The sequence below is a fragment of the Mixophyes fleayi genome, chromosome 9, assembly GCF_038048845.1.
Source record: "Mixophyes fleayi isolate aMixFle1 chromosome 9, aMixFle1.hap1, whole genome shotgun sequence".
In the NCBI taxonomy this organism is placed as follows: Eukaryota; Metazoa; Chordata; class Amphibia; order Anura; family Limnodynastidae; genus Mixophyes; species Mixophyes fleayi.
In genome coordinates this window covers 11,559,131-11,576,242 of record NC_134410.1, presented here as the reverse complement: position 1 = coordinate 11,576,242, position 17,112 = coordinate 11,559,131, and the positions used below count along the sequence as shown (strand labels likewise).

Sequence of the window (17,112 nt, the reverse complement as noted above, 5' to 3'; positions counted from 1 at the left end):
CCGCTACCTATGGGCCAGTGCTGTGTGCTTGCCCCCGGGCTAAAGTCTGCCAGCCCTCTCCTGATACTAAGTAAAATGAACTTTCAGACCATTTTCTATACTGTTTTATTACCTCAATTTGTTAATGAACAACGGCACTCGTAATTTACAGTCTACACACCCCATAGAAGCAAAAGTCTGTAATTGATTATAGAAACGACATAAGCAGTGATACCGAGGACTCTGAAGGTAAAGTATATGCTTATCACCAAAAAAGTTTTCCGTTTGCTTGTTTTTATAGGGTCAGAATGATCGTGTTAGTTACTCCTTGGGGTATATTTACTAAACTGTGGGTTTGAAAAAGTGGAGATGTTGCCTATAGCAGCCAATCAGATTCTAGCTGTCATTTTGTAGAATGTACTAAATAAATGATAACTTGAATCTGATTGGTTGCTATAGGCATCTCCACTTTTTCAAACCCACAGTTTATTAAATATGCCCTCTTGTCTTTAGTATCGGATTATAAGATTTTGCTATGCTTTATATGATACTGTAGAAAGTTTTGACTGCCATGAATCAAGTTGACTAATTCTTAGTTTCTTCCTGCATTTATCATAATATCATTTCTTTTACATTAGCGCTTGTTTCAGTTTCTTCTCCACTTCCTTTCAACCATTTTTTCCCTCTTTATGATCTTTTCTGAGTCTGGGGCATATTATAGGATCCGAATACCCCTTTAATATCTGGGGAGACAATAGTCACCTAATGTTTACCATTTGCAAGTGACTGTTGTTTTTTTCTGAAGGACCATTTACTATTCTGTTATTTCCATGTTATATATGTTTAAAATAGTATTTCTGCCACGCTGATGCGGTGCATTGATATTGTTTTTACCAAGTATATATTACTATATTTAATAAACTGTACATTTTTATCGGCGCTCCTCTTCACTTTTTTTCTTTTACAACATTTACAGGAATTAAATGATATCTGATCAGCTATGGAAATAAACATGATTTATACGTAAGAGAGTAATATAAGTTTGTGATTTTGATGGTTATATGGTTTTATGGTAAACTGTTGAAATGATTTATTGTTTATCTTTGTACATGAATGCACAGGAACGCTTTGTCTGCATGCAGTGTCCCACAGGCACAAGGACACAACAGTGAGAATAAAGGTTTTTGTGTCCTATCCTTTAGTGTCTTTCAGTGTAGGGTACTATAACTAGGGGTACCAAAGTAACATTCTATGTGAATGCTTTTCGCTGTTTTATTAATATGGAACTGATGTGTGTGCAGGCTGCTCTGTCTCTAGAAGAGCCGTGCACAGCAGTCAGTCTCACCTGATGACATCTCTGGCTGCAATGATTGGAGGTCTGCTTCAGACTCTCACCTCATATACAAACATACCTGCCAACTTTTCCTCGTTGGCTTCAGGGAGATCCCGGGGGAGGTGGGCGTGTGGGGGCGGGGCTCGACGAATCACATCATTTTGGCCTCGCCCCCTAAATGATTGTCACAATTTTGGCCAATTACAACAGGGGGCAGGGCTAAGATGACGCGATATTTGCGTCATTAAGCCTCGCCCCCACCACTTACCTATTGCAGGTGTGAGAACCAGGAGGTTGCCCTGCTCTCTTGGGAGCCTGGGAAGTCTCCCAGAAATGTGGGAGTCTCCGGGACATTCCGGGAGAGTAGGCAACTATGCGTTAAAGAAAAGCAGCTAATGAATCTCTAGAGACTGAAGTGTCTTTTACATTTCTGTCTCCATTAGTGAAGTCATGTTGTCTTACCTGTCAGTCTTTGATTAAATCTTGGTCTCCATGAAAATGGCCACCTCCATAGGCATCAATACATAGACATAGGACACAATTTCTGAACTGTGTCATCATGCCACAGATGGTGAAGCCAACCACGTCTTGTACTGGCTCAGCATCAGGGAGAATGCCAGACTCTTCAGGGAGTGAGGGAGATCACCCCTATTTCAGGGAGTCTCCCTGACATTCAGGGAGAGTAGGCAAGTATGTTTACAAAGCACACTGGATGCACACTGCCTTGGTTTTTCTCTGGTGCACCCTGAAGCCCCCACCCCCTACACACTTCAAGGTGTTAATATGGAGCGCTGCGCTCCGTCACCTACCTTACTAATGTTATCCCTGGTGGTCTAGTAAGAACAGGAAGTGGGGCAGCCTCTGTACATCCGCATCGCGCTACTGCGCATGCGTGAACCTGAAGTTGACTTTCGCTCCGTTCTTCCAAGACCTTTGGAGTGAGAAGAGGTGTCAGCAATAGCTCTGTCTTAAGTGGACAATATAAATTTATGAAATCCACAATTGGATATTGTTTGTAATTATTTAAAAGTGCGTGATGGACTTGTGGGCTGGGAACCCCAACACTTGTTGTACTTACGTTTAGCCCGATCGGCTACCAGCTGGTTTACTAACATCATTTATGCAAATTGGTCTTTCTATTGCCCACCTATGCTTGCTATATATGCTTGTTGTATACAATGTGCTGTTATTGACATACCACATTAAGGTTTTTGCACCACTGCTTTATGTGTGTTTATGTACATCTTTATATGAGAGTTGCAACTCTATTACCAATAAACTGTTTATTTTACATGTTATCATTGTTTATGCGCCCAGGGACTAGCAATTATTACTACTGTATCCAAGGGTTGAGCTACCCTTTAATCTACCCCTTCCCCTTCCCCCTTTCCCCTCCGGTCCCACGAGGCTGCAGTATCCCTTCAATATAAATATGTATATAAAGGTGACCAGAGGCTCTCCTATTAATAAGGAGTCAGTCCATAAATGAATACTCCACGGACGAGTAGTATAACACAATATAGAGGTATATAAACTACAAGCTGACAGCCTGCATAAGATTATTTGTATTCATATATGTGTGTATGAGGTAACCCCCTGTACTGACATTATCATCTATTAGTACCTGTGTTGCTGATCTGTTATTACTGTTCAGAATAAACCCACCAACTTGGTCAAGTTTTAAAGCTTCTTGTGGCTTAACATCCACCACCAACACCGCTGACACCTATCACAGATATCAGCCCAAGTGCTCTGTTCATAGGTTTCTGCCAACAAGTTATGGGCCCAATACCCTGCATTGGAGAAAGCGCTTAAATATTAGAGATGCTCACTGACCCCCGTGAACTGGTTTTGGTTTTGCTTTTGGATCTGGATTAGCTTTGTGTTTTGTTTTGTTTTTGGCAAAACCACCCTCGTGTGTTTTGGTTTTGGGTGTGGATTTTTTAGAAAAAAACGTAAAATATGCTAAAATCACATAATTTTGCTCTTTTTTTTGTTCCTACGTTATTCTTAACCTCAATAGCACTAATTTCAAGTCATTTGCAGTCAATTTTGACCACCTCACATATCACAATATTATTTTCATACACTTTCGGACAAAGACTGTAGCGACCTAGCTTGATGCTAAGCGACAGAGCAATGACACAAACACACAGCAGTTCCTAGCACATCTAGGACACATTGGCGCACAGCAGTGGCAGAAAAGAAAAATGGTGCAGAGGCGCAGGTCAGAGGTAGATCTCAGAGGGTGACAGAGAGAGTATTTCGATATGAGATTTGAGATATAGATGTCCACTGCAGTTTATCTCAGAAACCCACCCACAGTAGCTGTAAAAGGCGTGGTCTGGGAGAAAGCCAAGTGCGCACATTCCTAAAGAAAGAATGTTAGATCTCAAGTCAGTGTAATGTATCATGCTTGGATACTGTCAAGAAAGTAAAGGATACAGGCTTTAGGACATTACAAACAAACGGTTCATAAAGTCAAGAGATGTTGTGTTCATGAAAAGACACCACAGGGCAAAATGGTGGAAAATCAACAATCACGACAAAAATTTGTACTACTGGATGTACAGGCAGCAGAAAGCGTGTCTGAACCTGAGAGTGTGATTGCAGATAGCCAATCAGAAGGCAGGAATTCTATCAGGAGTAACAGAGGTATTCCTCCTAGGAGATGATGAGAGAAATAGGCCAATATAGCTTTCTGTGAACCACAGAATATTCAAGAAACAAATTCAAGTAATGACTGGAAAGAGTGGAAATCAGCGATAGATACGGAGTTGGCAGCATTGGATGACAATCATACAAGGATTGTAGTTGACTGACCGAGTGACTGTAAAAACGATAAAGAACAAGTGGGTCTTTTGTAACCATTGCCCGCTATAAAGTCCACCTTGTTGCCAAAGGATACACACAAAAGTCTGGGATCGACTACGGGTAGATGTTCTTACCTGTTGCCAGATACAGCACTCTAAGGTCATTGCCATTTCTATTATCCATGATTTCTTGCTGTACCAACTTGACTTTGACTCTGCATTCCTGAATTGGGAGTTAGTAGAGGAGATTTACATGGAGCCACATGAACACTATAATGATGGTGTATTCCAAGATGGATAAGTCTCCCTCCTAAAGAAGTCCTTGTATGGTCTTAAACAAAGTGGTCGTTGTTGGTATGTAAACTGGATGCTGTGCTGGTAGAGGTGGGCTTCATTAGGTCAGAGACTGATCACTGTCTATATCGCAAAACTATAAAGGAAAAGTTGTTCATCATGATGGTGTACATAGATGATCTGTTGCTAGCAACCCACGAGAGACACATTACTAGTATAAAGCATCTGTTGAAACAAAAGATCAGATTAAAAGATCTAAGCCCTGCAAACAAGTTATTAGGGATGAGGATTGTCAAAATCTGAGTACTGGGACTGCTATAGTTGATCAACAGACATAATACATTGAAACAATAATTACCAAGTATGAAATGTCTGAGACAAAACCAGTGAACACTCCCATTGATGAAAGCTTAAAAATAACAAAAGCAATGTCACCAACAAGCAGTGAGGCGATGGAGGAGATGAAACAGGTCCCCTACCAAAGCGCTGTTGATAGCTTAATGTATGCTCGTGTTGGAACTTCCCCTGATATCACGCATGCTGTAAGTCGTGTGAGTCAGTTTACCATCAATCCTGTGAGTTTGCACTGTATTGCAATTAAAAGAATCCTGAGAAACCTGGAGGGTACAAGCCATTTAAAGCTGAAATTTACAAAATCTAAAATTTCAACTTTAGAGACTTTCTGTGATGCCGATTGGGGATCAGATGAGGATGTCCATCGTTCATACACGGGATATCTGTTTGTACTAGCACGTGCAACCATCATCTGGGCAAGGTCTTGTTTGCCAAGATGAGACTATCAACATAAAGTGTGATAATCGAGGGGCAATCGATCTGTCCTCCAGCACAAAGCACCATGGACGTTCAAAACACATAGCCATAAGGCATCACTTTATTTGTGAATTAGTGGAGGGGAAATCCATCAGTGTAAATTATGTAGCAAGCGAGAATAATACCGCTGATATGCGAACATAAGGACTGGTATCACACTTGTGAAACTTGTTCTTGTCGTCACATGAACTGGAATGTAAAATTGATCAATGTTGATACATCTCACTGATAACATGTTTTGTTTGGCTAACACACTTCTGATTACAAGAAAGAGACTTCACTAGAAAGTGTGCTTAGTAAAGTATATGTTTTTCTTGTAACAGGAGACATCACTAAGCGAGGGGGGTGTTAATATGGAGCGCTATGCTCCATCTCCTACCTTAGTAATGTTATCCCTGGTGGTCTAGTGAGGACAGAAAGTGGGGCAGCCTCAGGACATCCGCATAGCACTCTGCGCATGCGCAGACCCCAAGTTTGGCTTTTGCATCGTTCTTCCAAGACCGTTGGAGTGAGAAGACATGTTGGCAATAGCTCTGTCTTAAGTGCACAATATAAATATATATAAAGGTGATCAGAGGCACTCTTATTAACATACTTCAAGGTTTGTTAAGGAAACCTGCACTCCTCAATTGGGTGTTGGGGATGGGTATTGGGATGCAGCCAGTGGTGGGATTCAAATAAATTAACAACCGGTTCTCTGCCTTAATGACTGTTTTAAGTACACAAATAGATATAACGAAAGGTAGTTTAATATTTCATGCATTTAATGCTCAAATAGGAACAATAAAAGAGGTACACAAAACTAGATTATGTTATAAGAAGAGTTTTTTTCCATGCTGCTTTTACCCCCCTTCACACTCTGCCATGCTGCTTTTACCCCTCTTCACACTCTGCCATGCTGATTTTACCCCTCTTCACATTCTGCCATGCTGCTTTTACCCCCCTTCACACTCTGCCATGCTGATTTTGCCCCTCTTTACACTCTGCCATGCTGATTTTGCCCCTCTTCACACTCTGCCATACTGATTTTACCCCTCTTCACACTCTGCCATACTGATTTTACCCCTCTTCACACTCTGCCATACTGATTTTACCCCTCTTCACACTCTGCCATGCTGATTTTGCTTCCACTTGCTTCCATTCCTTCACTTACATCTTCTCTTTTCTTCTCTTCTTGTCTTCTGTCTTCTTGCTTGCAGACTCCTCTCTGCACTGCTCCTCACTGAATGTCGGGCATGATGACGTCACACCTGACATTCAGTGCGGACGGAGCAGGGAGGAGGAGTGCCGACGTAGCGAACAGATAAGTATATATTTTTTTTAAAGTACTCTGCTCCCTCCACCAACGAAGAGGATGGACCCAGTCTGGAGCCATTGGTTCACCGAACTGACCTTAACATTAGATATCGGTTCTGGCGAACCAACTGAATCCCACCGCTGGATGCAGCTCTATTGAAGGTAATCTGTGGCCTTCAAAAAATAGAATCTGAAAAAAGTGGTGGATTGGGTATATTGACACAGTTGGGGTGGGTGGGGGGCAAGGTAAGGTGTAAAATAAGTGTGTATTGTGACTGATCTTGTAAAAAATCTAGGTTTGTGTGTTGAAAGGAAATAAAAGTTTATTAAGTCACATCAAATGTGTGTCTCATTTCCTTGTATTACCTTGTAACAAGGGTGTGGGTTCCAAGGTTTGTTCACAAGTTCAGAGTGTTTGACAAACTTTTTCCCTGGATTCAGTTTACTTTTCCTTGTTAGATATGCCACATGTCACATGAAAAAGAGAGATAAAGGGACATAGTGTAGTACTTTAATTCTCAATTATAAATGTTGTTTATTGGAATGACTTACACAGCAGTTTCTTGCCTCCTGCAATGGGTGTGTGCTGGTTGTGGCCGCTTCGCTTTGTGTGTATTCTCTTGTAGCTCTCAAGTTTTTTTTATAAATATTTTTTATTAATGATTATAGTATTAAGAGTTGTTAATTTGCTTTAGAAAAGTTTTCTTTTACATGCATTCTGACGTGACCTTATAGTGAACAGATGCCTGTGAATATCCTGCATTGTGTTCTCTCTCTCTACATACAGCAAGTAACGTATAGCCAGAGAGTACTAATACTCAGATACAAATGGAAACGTGTAATGAGATCTACCTGCTTTTGAATACGTTAGGAACTACAATCAAGTTCAGTGCTTGTTTTTAAATGCAACTTGCATGCAGGTTGCATTTGAAGATGAATCAGGTCCTCATCGTATAATAAAAATGAGAAGGACCTAGGTTCTTGCAGACCTAATTAACTCTTTCAATCCATGCCGCGTAAACACTTTTATACCATATCTGGGCACATTTACATACTGGGATAACCATTTCCAGCTATTCAGAAGCCTATGCCATAGACAATTTCACCCATTAATAGTAAGGAGAAAAACCATACCTAACATGGGGAGGAGTGTTTTGGATATGATGATAACAGGGCTAATAATGTAATGTGTTAGTATAAATTGTATTTATACTTGGCCCTGAGCAGCTGGCTAATCATAATCCCATCTGTGCAGGGGTAATATTTGAAATATCCAGCCTCCTATCCATGATTTGTCCTGAATAGGATCTTGTGTTTGAGGATACCCTACAACATTTTTTGATTTTCTCTTCCTTGATCTTCCTGTGCACCATGAGGCAATGCTTTTAGTCTGCAGGTATTCTCTCCTGTTCTCCAACATTTGTGCTATCACTGCCTCTCTCATCCAAGTATAGCAATGGACCTCGACCTCTGAAACACCCACTCTGACGTAGCTGTGTACTCAGAACCTTCTGCCCCCCTTCCTTTGCTCATTGACGATAGCTTTTTTTTGGATGGCCATGTCATGGGGTATCCAAAAAGTTTGAAGCTCCTTATGCCATGTGGTTCTTAGTGGGACAGTCCAACAAATGGTACTGTTTCTTGAGCATATCGTAACATTTCTTTCTCCATCGACTTGCCATGACACTGAGAAAGCATTTTATATTCAAGTTACTGTACCTTTAAGAGTGCTTCATATTTTAATTATAATAGTTTAAACCAAAGAAATGCTGTACGTGTTAATATTGGCCAGAGATGTTCAGAATGTATTTTTCTCAGAGTAAAATACAGTTGACATTTGCAGAAGTAGCTGATTTTAGATAACAATGTAACTTTTAGGCTTTAGTTTTATTAACACGTTTCAAGGACATGCAAGAACTGCAACTATGATTTGTTACAGTTATGTCCAGTTTCACAGGACATGAATATCTCTCTTTGTTCTTTGTAATATTTGCTGATGTTGGACTTTTGATTCACGCTTATGCAGTGCTAAAATGTCTACGTGACAAAAATATTATATAAAGATGATGATTTGTTTTGATAAACTTGTTTTTCCTGGAGAATTACAGGTTCAGCATGCAATTTCACATAGCCACACCCCTCCTTCACGCTGATTGTTTGCCCCTGCCCCCTTCTTTCCTGATGATGATGATCGGATCTCTCAGCAGCAAGGTGCTAGGGGGGCGATTGCCCTGATCGACTCCCTCTGGTTTCGCCATTGATGCAATTCATCTTCGAGCGCAAAGGACACTTACGATAGGCTATGATTTCATGCGCAGAATGTGGAGGGGACTGGGTGTATGTACGTAGTCAATGTACAGAAAGGACGTGCCAAGCTTGATCGCATGCAGCAGAATCTGATTCAAGATTTGGGCATCTCTCAAGTACGTGATTTTCAGCCGTATCACTTGCACCTAGGGCCACCAAGAGGAATTTGGGGCCCCGCAATAGCAACTTAAAGGCCCCCCACCCTCTACACATTGTAAGAGAAGGGATGTGCGCTGCTGTGCAGTGGCAGCGCCGTCAGAGGGGGCGTGACCAGACAGTGATGGGGGTGTGGCCAACATGGAGTGTGGCTGCGCCTCTTTAGACATGACATATTATATATTATAATGGTGTTGCTCTCACCTACCTGTTATTGCAGTTTTCATAGCTTGGTACTGGATCCTTGTATGGATCCTGGAATGTTGAGACCTGTTTGGAAAATGTATAGGTACACGATATATGGAAAATAATTAGTGAACACAGTACACAGCACAGATCACGCAGTATATAATTATATAACAAGCAAAATATGTGTGATAAAAATAATCACAGATATTTACATGTTTGAAAATGGTCAGATAATGAAACACCATTGTAGCTGTATAAGAGAAATGGCTGCACATCACACCACCTCCACAGCCACACTACAATCCCCCCCCCCCCCCAGACAAATCACAACTCCCCCAAACACATCATAATCTGGGGACTATGAGCTGTTGACAGCTGTCAGCTCGCTCCCTCCCTTCCTCCCCTTTATAAGCCCCCCTCCAAAACAAAGTAATAAAAAAAAGTAATTAAAAAATAAATTACCTGGCTGCAGGGGCCTCAGTAATTTGCAAGCTTTAGCTTTCTATAATAGCAGCACATGATGTAAATTTAGTAGGAACAGGTTTCTGCGACCAGAGATAAGTAAACATAATTACTTAAATAGCTGCTTTACTATTATAGTGACAAAAACATTAACATTTACACATTTTAATGGAGTTGTCAGTATATATTTAATATTTTGGCTGTAATACCTCCCTGAGTGCTCCAATTAATCACACTCCTCTTATTTACTTTTTACTATTAGAGAAGGGAGAATGGGTCTACTGATGAGGTATGCCGATCTGGGCCCCCTCTCTGACAGCGTCCCTGTGCCTTTGCAGAGGACATACCACCTGTACATTCTGCTCAGTGTACCCTATGGCCAGCTCACTAGATTAAGCAGAAGAGTCTATTGTTAGAGGTGTAGATTTCAGATGAAAGTACAAGGTTGGGTCGCGGACTCTCATGTGTCATCTCATGTTTATTTAACAAATGTCACCCATTGATGTCATGCAATATTTCTGCATGACATTTCCAATATGTTGAAAGACATAACAAAAGCTAAAAATAGCATACACAGTTATAAAGCAAAGTACAGAAAAGGATGTTGCAGGTTAATTATTGGAAAAATTCTGGCCACGTGTTCAGATTTAGTCAAAATGTTGTCATGTGTCTTCCTACGAATGACGTTCTAAATTAGAACAACAGGAAACATACAATTTAATTGGTGTTAAATACCATTCATGAAACATTTCTATGTTTGTTAACACCTGCTGCTTCCTCATGGCCGGCGCCCCCCAACCGTCAAATGCCTGCAGCCCATAGGCGTTGCCCTTCCCTTCCCCCACTACTTACTTGTGTGGAGCATGGGTGGGACAGCAGCTTCTCTTCTTGAGAGTGCGTTAGGCTGTGACATCATAGCTGAACGCTGCAGTCCTAGGCCATCGCCATCATAGAAGAGCTGCGGCCGGCCGGTGGTACTCACTATCACGATGCTTGAAATCCCGACAGTAGTATGCTCGGCTTGAACACTCCGAAGCTGACATGACCGACCGAAGTCAGCAACTTCACAGGTGAAAAGCAGCCAGCTGCTGCCCCTTACTGTCAACGGGAAAATAAAGGCACTGCATGAGTGACATTATCTCACTTAATCAGTTTTTTAGGTGCTCTCTTAGTGATGGCACCTTAGGCAACTTCCTAGGTTTGCCTAGTGTAAGCATCTGATCCGTGCCTCCTGCATGCCTGTAGTACCAGACATAACATGGCAAGCATACGGCTGAGTACATCCCCCCAACCCATCCTGCCCCTGCTGCTTCATGTCTCCTGAGGTATTCAGGAGTGGTTGGCTGCTGGTCATGCCCAAAATCCACCCAACTATGTCATGATCTACCCAACTGCACCTACATTTTACGCATGCCACAATCCAAAGTCTGTAAACCCCACCCATTTTGGGGGCAGGGAATTGTGGCTGTCCCACCACTACTGGGCAGTATGCCTTCACTCAAAATGGCTGTGCCACAGTGCAAATGCTCCACCCAAGCGCACCTAGATATCCATCGGAGAACATGGGCTTACAGTAAGATGGCTGTGTTTGCAGTGGAGCAGCAGTTTGCACAGGCAGAGGGGAAGAGTTGGGCCAAGTGAATGCATTCTTACTAATGTAAGTGGGTGGAGAGAATGCATTTTTAGGGCTATTCCTTGCCACACAGTGGCACACAAGGCCATTTCCACTTTGTAAAGGAACTTGAATTCTGCATGAGCTCTGAGCATGTTTATTATGCTTTTAACAGAGACACATGGTAGACAACAAGCCCTCCTTATAAATGGTGCCAATCAGGGCACCAGCTAGGTGTCAGTATACCAAAGTTTATTTCTGTAAGCCAGAGTTCATGATACTCTCTATTGGACTGATTCATATTCGACCTTGGTATTGGCTGACAATTCTTCTGGCTCTTATCTCCTGGCATTGCCTGTCGATGCTTCTGGCTCTTATCTCCTGGCATTGGCTGTGAATGCTTCTGGATCTTATTCCCTGGCATTGGTTGTCAATGCTTCTGGCTCTTATCTACTGGCATTGGTTGTCAATGCTTCTGGCTCTTATCTCCTGGCATTGCCTGTCGATGCTTCTGGCTCTTATCTCCTGGCATTGGTTGTCAATGCTTCTGGCTCTTATCTACTGGCATTGGTTGTCAATGCTTCTGGCTCTTATCTCCTGGCATTGCCTGTCGATGCTTCTGGCTCTTATCTCCTGGCATTGGTTGTCAATGCTTCTAGCTCTTATCTACTGGCATTGGCTGTCAATGCTTCTGGCTCTTATCTCCTGGCATTGCCTGTCGATGCTTCTGACTCTTATCTCCTGCCATTGGCTGTCAATGCTTCTGGCTCTTATCCCCTGGCATTGGTTGTCAATGCTTCTGGCTCTTATCCCCTGGCAATCTCCGACGGTTCTTCAATTTCTTATTACCTAACATTGTCTGACAATGCTTCTGGTTCTTGTCCACCGGCATTGGCTAAAAAATCTGGTTCTTAAATCGCCAAGCTACAGCCTGGATTATTGTTTTGTCTAACATTACAACACATCAGTCCTGTAACTACCCCTGCCTACATAGGTCCTGTGACTATTGATTTAGGTTTCGTTCAAGTCTTTCATTATACACTCCTGCTATTAGCCTGTTACAAGTTATTCAAAAGGTCAAAGAAGATGAAATTTGAAGTGAAGTTTACTCTATACAGTTTCCTCAAATGATTGTTATTGTAACAGCAAATGTCATGCATTAATAAGAGGATGACATATGTCAATGGTCATATTTATCATGAACTTGGAAAAATGTTTGAATCTGGTTCCTAAAACTAAACATAGCTACGGAAATCCTCTTCACACCACGTTGCTGTCATACTAGCTATATATTGTGAAAGAAGGAGTAAATAGTTCACCTGTGTAAAGACAAAGCAGAAAAACAAAGATCCCCACACCTAAAGTTTGTTTGCGGTGACAACTGACATGTCATAGGGAGTCCAGTTACACTTATCTCTCATCTTATCACACTCACTTATAACACAAGACTTGTAGGGAACAATATCTCAGTCTGCTTCCTCTAGGTGTCATTTCTTGTCCTGCTCAGCATGGAAAGGTTGGTCTGAGTTCCGCACTGCGAGGTGGAATAATTGCTTAGATTGTAGATAATTATTAGATTTACTGCAGCAGCCTGTTTTGTTTCTGTGTTTTTACAGTTCTAATGGTCCTTTATTTTAAATGAGGAAATGTGGCAACCTATCTGACATATGAATGGACTTATCTTTAATCTGTGATGGTTTGAGTACAATAAAACCAAGTTTCTCCTTTTTCGTCAATGTTAAAACGTTTGTGACTTGGTAGGAATAAATGTTTTCCTTGCATTCTGAAGTCTCTTCGGTCCACTTAACAAAGACAGGTATATAAGGCTCAGGCATATTTTCCATTTGTCTAGTTATGGAGAAATTAACTTGTTAATGCATTTTGTCATATTTTGTATTGTTTTATGTTTATTATGATTTACAGTAGATGTGTCTTTTTTTCATAATTTAATTAATGTTCTATTCTCTTATTTTCCTTCTCATTACTAATCAGTCTGGGTATTTCTTCTCTCTATACATCTGTTTTATGGTTGGTCTTGTTTACTCTTATCGCCGTTATCCCATTATGCACCTATTTGTTTTCCACCCAAAAATATTGTTTGTCATTTTTTCATTATTATTATTATTATTATTATTATTTAATTTGATGACATTTTGATATCACCCTTCTGGAATGTTTTACCCTCTATTTCACCTAATTTTATGCTTGTTGTGTTCTCTTCTTGTTATCCCTAGGTTCAGCAACACAATGTCCATACGCACAATTTACTTCTTCTTTCTCCTTTTATTCATCCTTTTCTTTCTCTACCAGTTTCTTCACATTAGTCACCTTTCTTACAACTCTTCTTCTTGTCAAAGAAAGGAAACTCCTGTCCATATCCTCATCATATCTTCATGGCGTTCTGGATCTTCCTTTGTTGGGCAGATCTTCAATCACCACGATGATGTCTTTTACCTCTTTGAACCCGGACATTCTATTTGGATGAGGTTTATGCATGAGAGTGTAGAACTACTTCACTATATGGTCAGAGACCTCTTACGTTCTCTCTTCACCTGTGATGTCTCGTCCCTAAAACAATACCTTCCTGGGGGTGGTCAATACATCTCTAGTATGGGATTCTTTGCTGAAAGTCGTGCGCTATGCTTTCCCCCAGCTTGCTCAGCTTACATCCCATCTGAAGGCTTTGATCGCCACCAATGTTCTCACCGCTGTAAGAATACCACCTTGGACAATGTGGAAAAGGCATGTAGGACTTACAGTCATATAGTGATGAAAACAGTTAGAATTCTCGACCTTTCTGTTCTCCTGCCACTTTTTCGAGACCCTGCACTTGATCTTCGGATACTTCACCTTGTGAGAGACCCTCGAGCTGTAGCATCGTCAAGGAAATACTTTAGCCTCACTACTGAGGATTTAATAGTGCTAAAGGGAAACAACAATAACAAGAAGGCCACAACTGATGAGGTCATGGCAAAGGTCTGCAATGCTCAGGTTGCCATAAACCAGGTGGCTAAAGCATCAGGGGATACTTTGAATGGACGATATATGCTTATACGATATGAGGATCTGGTGAAGGAACCTATTTTGAATGTCAAACAAATCTTTGCATTTGCAGGCCTTAAATTAAATGACGAGCTGGAGAGATGGGTCTTTAATGTTACTCATGCTGAGGCTACACAGGAAAAAGGCTTCATGACATTTTCCAAGAAGTCCTCAAAAGTGGTCCAAAGGTGGAGAACTACATTGGACTTCCAGAAGGTAAAGGAGATTGAAAGTAAGTGTGAAGCAGCCATGGATTTGTTTGGTTACCTGCCGGTGAGGTCAGTAAACGATCTGAAGAACATGAGTGTAGACCTCATTTTATAAAGTATACAAGAAGGAGAACAGGATGATGAAATAAAGCAATTGCAACAAGATAATGAAATTGGACTTTAATGTAAGTAAGGATGAGAGAGTACAATGAACGATGCAATGAAAAAGTGACACAAATGCTCAAAAAAAGCTCCCTTTGAATATATACCGTGCTTTTCTGGAGAATTTGAACTTTTGGACTTTCATTAATTTCTGTTTGTATAGCATTATTATATTGTATAGAATCATGAGATTTTATTATTTAGTCTTAAATATTTTTATTGTGATATAGTATTTATGAATAAACTGCTCTATTTTTACATATCAGCACTTTCAAATCAGATTTTATATAGTAATTGTCTTGCCTGTTTCTTCATCGCCTCTTTGATTTTGCTTCCTAAAATGTAAAGGAAACAAAATCAAATAAATGAGGTGATTATTTGGCCTACGTGACAAATAGAGTTCTGTTTGCTGACAGTATTATGATCATATTCTGTAGAAGTAGAAAGCAAATCTCTTGTGTGGTCTCTTGAGATTACGCTGATGTTAATTAAAAAAAACTTGGAAATTAGGTTATGATCAGTTGACATGGTCATAAATCTTTAAACATTTGGACAAAACGCATACAATAAAATATTATAATGTCAATGTATATGTCTGTTATGAAGATGAGAGTTAGCTGTGTCATCATATTAGGCTGCGTTGTCCTTCTCTAGTCTTACATTTGTTCTACCAATTCAACCCCTGAAATAATTTCCATACAATTCCACTTAGTAAACACATCGTCCCGATACGCAAAATCACTCTGGGCAGGCCCAGAACTGGGAGATACATCTGTGAACGCAGCTACGCCTTTGTATGCAAAGAACACTTACTGTAGCCTACGATTTCCGGGAGTAAACGTGGCAGGAAAAGGGGGTATTGCTGTAGGCAATGTTTAACAAGGGTGTGTCGATCAAACTCGTGCGCACGCAGCCATGTCCGAATTAAGCTCTGAATTTCCCAAAGTTACTTGTTTTTCTGCCGTATCTCTTGCTCCAGCTACAGGGCTAGTCTAAGTCCTGATGAGTAGTGATGACGGCTGTGTATGCTGCTATAAGGTGTTTGCAATCACGGCCAACTGTACAAATGTATTTTATGTTCAGTAGACATGAACAACCTCCTAAGAAATGCATTTAATGTTTTATAATTACCAGGTGACATTTTAATTCCTTTATTTTTTTATTTCCTGTGCGTTTTTTTGCAAATTTATATTCCACATAGATACTGGATGTATCCTGCAGTGTTCTGTGTATTAGAGCACAGCAGACCTACAGCTGATTCCAATAGCGCACATATCTTGAGATGAATTTGGGAGTGCGCCATGCCTAAATGCCTTCATTTAATACTAAATGCGGGTTGCGCCCCAAAATACGGGCCTTGATAAACCAGGCCCATCATATTCGTTCAGATTTGGAAAAACAAGCCCAGACAATACTGTAAACTAGTGGTAAATATGAAAGCAGTATAGGTCACAGTCATTCAATTTACCAGAGGACAAATACATAAATTGTAAATTTTCATACAAAACTCAACTTCAACAATCTGTATGCTGCGACATATAATATGATCTCAGGGGTGTACGCAGGATTTTTATGGGAGGGTTTGGGTTTCACCCCCACCCAAGAAAAAGCAAAAAAAAAAAGCGAGAGAGCTGCTGTGCATGCGCCCACGCATGCGCGGCAGCTCCGTTTCGGTGGCACTGGCAGTGCTGTATACAATAGGGCACCGCCACGGACGCTTCTTTGACAGCGCCGCACCTGCTATATAGTACAGTGCCGCTATGTAGGGGCACTTCTTTAGCGCAGGGGAGGGGTTTCTGGAGACCCAGAAACCCCACCTGCGTGCGCCCCTGGATCTAGTCAGGACTTCCTCATTTACTTATTAGAGATATGTCTACAGGATGAAATCATTCACACAATTCCATAAGGAGAAGTCCAGATATTGCATCAGGCAATGCTACAATGTTATCAGCTCAATGGACATTATTTTTAAATCTAAATGTCTTACATTTTGCTTAACTGGCTATATTTATGCCAGTAACCATTGCTGATACATTATTACACAGCAGAGACAAGTAAAGACCAATTTACATTAGTATAGTCAGAAAGGGTGAGGCTTAAACCTCCACTCTTTACTGTTGACTCTCTGAGTTAATGCTTGTTGATAAAAGCAGACACTAAGAATGTGAATCATTTCTGTTATCTGAAGGGGAGTTAATAGTAGAGGGTTTTTTTCCTCTATAAATTTTCTTTGTAATCCTAACTGACACAATGCGTAAGCAGCATTCCAGCATTCAGACGTAATAGGCATCAATCAGTTATTGCACTCAATAGCCTTCACACTGCCATACATGTAAAATCGATATGGGCGGCTTCTCAGCCATTTAGCTGACATCAAGTTGGAGAGCTTGAAAAATCCTCTGATCACTGCCTTGGTCCTCTGAGCGG

General features: G+C 40.9%; 1 protein-coding gene across 2 annotated transcripts; it reads left to right on the top strand.

Moving 5' to 3' along the window:
- Window positions 1-8,894: 8,894 nt before the first annotated feature.
- LOC142101422 (carbohydrate sulfotransferase 6-like) lies at window positions 8,895-14,755 on the top strand. Of its 2 annotated transcripts, none has more exons than XM_075185882.1 (2): window positions 8,895-8,969; window positions 13,507-14,755. In XM_075185882.1, exon 2 carries the CDS (start codon window positions 13,520-13,522, stop codon window positions 14,636-14,638), a length of 1,119 nt encoding a protein of 372 aa, XP_075041983.1. In that variant the 5' UTR covers window positions 8,895-8,969; window positions 13,507-13,519; the 3' UTR covers window positions 14,639-14,755. The 2 variants fall into 2 exon arrangements, with proteins under 2 accessions (XP_075041983.1, XP_075041982.1); XM_075185881.1 differs by lacking the exon at window positions 8,895-8,969 and adding an exon at window positions 12,727-12,788.
- The last annotated feature ends 2,357 nt before the right edge of the window (window positions 14,756-17,112 follow it).